Here is a 5,703-nt window from a genome sequence, read left to right as displayed (position 1 = left end):
GCTTAAAGAAATGTATTCAAAATGTGTTTATTTAGGAGAAATTAGCACTAAAGTTCCTGCAGAAAATGTGGGGACCTGAATTTAAGATTGGAGAAACGGAGAGACTTGAAGTTATCAGATCCTTCCCTCCCTAGGTGGGAGGAAATGAGATCCATTGCAGGCTAGTGGTTAGAGCAGGTGTGGGGAAAGACAACTTCAGACACCCCTGGACGTTGGCTGTGCTTGCTGGTGCTAATGGGAGTTGTAGTTCAGCGATATCTGGAGTGCCAAGTGTTCCCCATACCTAGGTTAGTGTGTTAAGACTCTTAAGGGGTCGTTTCCAGCTAATGAAACTCTGCATTTAAACAAGCGTCTCTCCAAACAGCCACTCGGTCTTGAGGAGCCTGCACGATGTTGCCGATTCTGCTCCTCGTCGCGGTGTGCCAGCTGAACTCGCCAGGGAGCGCCGAGGTGGTGACCTCTTTTGAAGACACCTGCCCCCAGTTTTTCTTCAGAGGAACCCCTCCGAGTATCGGGCTGGGTCCCCCGCACCCGGCTCGGATTTGCCAGCGGTACAAAAACCAGTATCGTTTCGCCACTCTGTACGACCAAGACAATCGCATCCCCGTGTTCTCTGCATACATCTACAACCCTGGGGAGGCCAAGAGGCCGAATACATGGAGGATTGAACCCCAGGTAAGAGGCCTGAGCAGACAAGAGCCGCCGCTTTAAACTCGGGAGTCTCCACCTGTGTTCAGGTATGTTTCTGAGCACAATTCAAAGCGTTGGTGCTGACCTTTAAAGCCTCGGCCCAGTATACCTGAAGGAGCATCTCCACCCCCATCGTTCTACCCAGACACTGAGGTCCAGCTCCGAAGGCCTTCTGGTGGTTCCCTCCCTGCGAGAAGTGAAGTTACAGGGAACCAGGCAGAGGGCCTTCTCGGTAGTGGCACCCGCCCCGTGGAACACCCTCCCATCGGATGTCAAGGAAATAAATAACTACTACTGGTATATCTGACTTTTAGAAGGCATCTGAAGGCAGCCCTGTTTAGGGAAGTTTCTAATGTTTGATGTTTTATTGTGCTTTTAATATTCTGTTGGGAGCTGCCCAGAGTGACTGGGGGAACCCAGCTAGATGGGCAGAGTATAAATTTATTATTATTATTATTATTATTATTATTATTATTTAGTCTGCCTATTTGGGAGGGAATTCAGACATTGCAAAATGCCTAAATTCCGGTTAACTCCTCCCAAATAAACCCTAATCTGGGGAGGCATTGTGTGGTGAGAGCCAGTGTGGTGTAGTGGTTAATAGCAGTAGACTCATTATCTGGGGAACCGGGTTCGTGTCTCCGTTCCTCCACATGCAGCTGCTGGGTGACCTTGGGCCAGTCACACTTCTCTGAAGTCTCTCAGCCCCACTCACCTCACAGAGTGTTTGTTGTGGGGGAGGAAGGGAAAGGAGAATGTGAGCCGCTTTGAGACTCCTTCGGGTAGTGATAAAGCGGGATATCAAATCCAAACTCTTCTTCTTCTTCTTCTGCATTGCAACCCAACAAACCTTTGTGTGTTGCCTAGTGAGATAGTTGAAGGCAGTGCTCGGGGGGGGGGGTTGTCTTCTCATTTACTCCCTTTCTCTTCTCATCTAAGCTTCCCTGCTTGCACCCCTGTCTCTTTCCCCCCCTAAAGCTCTTGGATTTAACACTGCCTCCCGACATGGAAACGGAAAGGTCTCTCCTGCAGGAAGATTATGCCATGCAGGAAGCACTTGAAGGCAGCCAGGCCGTTTTGCTAGATTACAAGAACCTGACCGATTTCAACAGGGGTCATCTGAACCCCAATGGCCACCAGCCCGACCGGGATGCCAAGTCTTCCACTTTCACGTTGACCAACATTGTGCCGCAATACATCAAGCTGAACGGCGGTGCCTGGAACAACTACGAGCAATCAACGATGGCAAGCAAGACCCAAGGATGCAAGGAAACCTTTGCCGTGGTGGGCGCAGTTCCAGGGGAAAGCTTCATCGCCAAAGGGAGGGTCAACAAGCCCAGCCATGTATGGTCTGCGGCCTGTTGTGTCATAGACAACAATCACCAGAGATCTTGGGCAATAATTGCCCGGAATGACGAAAACGCAGTGCAGACTCTCACTCTGGGGGAGTTGGAGGAGAAGCTTGCAGAGTTATATAACCAGAGTCACATCTCTCTCTTCGATAGCGATTGTCCTCGGGAATAAAGCATTTTCCACAGAGACATCCTGCACGAATCTGGTGGATTTCAAAGTATATGTTATGTTAGTCACGTCTTATGTTAGTCACAAGGTTTGACCTTAAGTACAAGGGTTTTTTTTTATTTTGTAAGTAGTCAGCCTGGTTTTCTTCTTTGGCAATCACTCATAGCTGAGTAAGATTGTCTTTCATAAACACAGTTTTAACAGTGAGTCTGTAAGTGACTGTGGAGGCCAATTCTAGAACCACACATCTTTTTACATTGGGGACATAGGTTTCCAGGCGAGAGTTGATCACGGTGAGGGTTTGCCAAGCGTGCCTTCCTCTTAGCATGTTTCTCCCTTGCGTCCGGAATTTGAGTGTCTTCAAAGCCCACGACACCTTTGGTAAAGGCTGTTCTCCAATTGGAGCGCTCTCAGGCCAGTGTTTCCCAGTTGCTGGCGTTTATACTACATTTTTCAAGATTTGCCTTGAGAGAGTCTTTAAACCTCATTTGTTGACCACCAGCATTACGCTTTCCATTTTTAAGTTTGGAATAGAGTACAGTGGTACCTTGGGTTACAAACGCTTCAGGTTACAAACACTTAGGGTTACAGACTCCACTAACCCAGAAGTAGTATCTCAGGTTAAGAACTTTACCTCAGGATGAGAACAGAAATAGTGCACCGGTAGCGCAGCAGCAGCGGGAGGCCCCATTAGCTAAAGTGGTACCTCAGGTTAAGAACGGTTTCTGGTTAAGAACGGACCTCCGGAACAAATTAAGTACAGTGGTACCTCAGGTTACATACGCTTCAGGTTACAGACTCCGCTAACCCAGAAATAACACTTCAGGTTAAGAACTTTGCTTCAGGATAAGAACAGAAATCTTGCTCTGGCGGTGTGGTGGCAGCAGGAGGCCCCATTAGCCAAAGTGGTGCTTCAGGTTAAGAACAGTTTCAGGTTAAGAACGGACCTCCGGAACGAATTAAGTATGTAACCAGAGGTACTACTGCAGTTGTTTCAGACAACGATAATCAGGCATCCAAACAACATGACCAGTCCAACACAGCTGATGTTGAAGAATCATTGCTTCGACACTGGTGATCTTTGCTTCTTCCAGTACACTGACATTAATTCGCCTGTCAGCCTGGTACCACTGATCCATATCAGGAAGCTGTTATAGAGGGGAGGGGAGCTTTAAACATTTGCCCCCACTGTGTTTCTAATCCGGATCCTGCCATGGTTCCATTTGCCTCTCAATTCAGGAATATTTTTTGGACACACAGAAGCTCCAATGCAGATGCAGCACATTTTAATATTTTGCACATTTTTTTATTGATGATTTGTTGATACAATGAGAAAAGAGGGGGGAGAGAAAGAAAGAGAAAATAAAGTGAAGAAAAACAGAAAAAAGGGACCTTGGGGCAGAGGCAAGGAGCGGGCAGAGCAAACAACGGTACTCTAAAGTGCTGTAGCTACATGCCAGCTACCCCAACATTGGAGGTGTATACACATATGCACACACCCCGTTGGTCCATTCAGGTAACCAAGAGGCATCTGCAGAGTTCAAGGTTACATTCCAGCCAGACAAAAGCACCTGAGGATGGTGACAGTGAGAGGTGTGACCTGGGGAGGAGGGGTCATAGTTTGGGGAGAGTCTTAGGGGCTACATCGCGAAGCCTGAAAGGGCACGTTTGGGCTAAAGGCATCACCACCACCTGCACTAGCCCATGGGGCCTGGCTTTTCCCCTATGAATATGTCCCAGTTTTGCTTTCTAGCTCATCTCGACTGAAAATGTGGTTGGTGAGAAGGACCGGGCCTTTGCAGGGGTGGCCCCACAGTTGCTGAACTCCTTGATGAATAGGCTCCCTTCTCCCTTAAGGAACACAGGGCAATAGAAACATGGGGGGGGGGGGGGTGATGGATCAGGGCAAGGCAAAAGCCCTTGGGAGGATAGCTGCCTGGCATCTAACAGCCAATAAGGGAGGAGTAAGGTGGACTTATCCTGAAGTTGAGGCTCCAGTACTTTGGCCACCTCATGAGAAGAGAAGACTCCCTGGAAAAGACCCTGATGTTGGGAAAGATGGAGGGCACAAGGAGAAGGGGACGACAAAGGATGAGATGGTTGGACAGTATTCTCGAAGCTACTAACATGAGTTTGGCCAAACTGCGGGAGGCAGTGAAGGATAGGCGTGCCTGGCGTGCTCTGGTCCATGGGGTCACGAAGAGTCGGACACGACTGAACGACTGAACAACAACAAGGTGGACTTCCCTTGGGGAGGAGTTCTACAGCTTTGGGGCCACAACAAAAAAGGCCCTGCTGTCACTGCAGATTTATGTATTATTACACTTATATCCTGCCTTTCTTCCAAGAAGCTCAAGGTGATATATACACAGTTCTTTCCTTTCCATCTTACCCACACAACAACCCTGTGAGGTAGGCCAAGGTGAGAGACTGTGACTGTGCCCAAGGTGAGCTTCATGGCCAAGCAGGAATTTGAACCCTGGTCTCCTGGGTCCCGGTCCAGCACTCTAACCACCAAGACACACTGGCTCTCATATGGTGGGGGCAAGATAATGTGGTTCTTAATTTGCCCCAATGTGCAAGATGGGGGTGTTATTGCAAGAGGCTAAAATCTGTTTGGAATTTCTTTTTTAAAAAAAATACACCAGGAGGAGTCCAGCAAATGCATTAACAGGTCACGAAAGATCTGAGCATCATAATATTAGGGAAATCAACACCACATTATGCACGGCTGAATCTTGGGCAAATGTTGTTTACATGGAAAACAAAACAGAATATGAAGATGGAACTTTTAAACTTAACTCAACGCAGAACAATAAGCAAGATTAGGATTAACTACAAATTTACAGCTGCTAAATGCTGTGTTGTGGCACCTAAAGCGCAGAATGTCTCTAGTCAAAAGTTTACTACATTAGCAAGTCTGCCCTAACTACACAGTCCTTTAGAAGAAGACTAACTACCAACCCAAAGTGAAATCCCAAGAGGCAAACTTCTGTGGTCTTAGATTCACATTATAGGAGACCAGTTTGGCTGCCAGGATATACAATCCAGGAAAATCCAGATGGAAGATTAGTCCAGGCATAAAGTGTAGAAAAATGCTTATTACAAGCAGCAAGGATAGAATCTAAAAAGAAAAGAAAAGGTAAGTTATTACACACACACACACACACACACACACACACACACCAAGAGGCACTGGGGGAAAAAAGTGTCTGGAAAGATGAAGCTAAGACGTTGACCACAGAAAAAACTGCACACTTTTCTCTGCTTCCCAACACCCCAGAACTTTCCCCCAAGTTTGACTGGTTCTTCTAATTCCCCCCTTTGCTCACAACCAAGACTTGTTCTGCAGCTGCTAAGTGGCAGCCAGGTTAACAGATAGAGCGAGATAGGCGACTGAACCGACACTTGCGGTCAAGTTGCAAGACGCATCCATGACCTCCAGCCCAAGCGAAAGATAGTCCCACCAAGCTACTAACTCAAGTCCTCCTG

The 5,703-nt window shown here is 47.5% G+C and overlaps 1 protein-coding gene across 1 annotated transcript; it reads left to right on the top strand.

Annotated features, from left to right (window-relative positions):
- Window positions 1-209: 209 nt before the first annotated feature.
- Window positions 210-2,259, top strand: LOC117053978 (endonuclease domain-containing 1 protein-like). The gene is made up of 2 exons (XM_033162385.1): window positions 210-675; window positions 1,669-2,259. The coding sequence occupies exons 1-2, from the start codon at window positions 391-393 to the stop codon at window positions 2,212-2,214; spliced, it is 831 nt and encodes a 276-aa protein (XP_033018276.1). The 5' UTR covers window positions 210-390; the 3' UTR covers window positions 2,215-2,259.
- Window positions 2,260-5,703: the final 3,444 nt, after the last annotated feature.

The sequence above is a fragment of the Lacerta agilis genome, chromosome 10 (genome assembly GCF_009819535.1).
Source record: "Lacerta agilis isolate rLacAgi1 chromosome 10, rLacAgi1.pri, whole genome shotgun sequence".
Classification (NCBI taxonomy): Eukaryota; Metazoa; Chordata; class Lepidosauria; order Squamata; family Lacertidae; genus Lacerta; species Lacerta agilis.
This window is presented reverse-complemented; position numbering and strand designations above follow the sequence as displayed.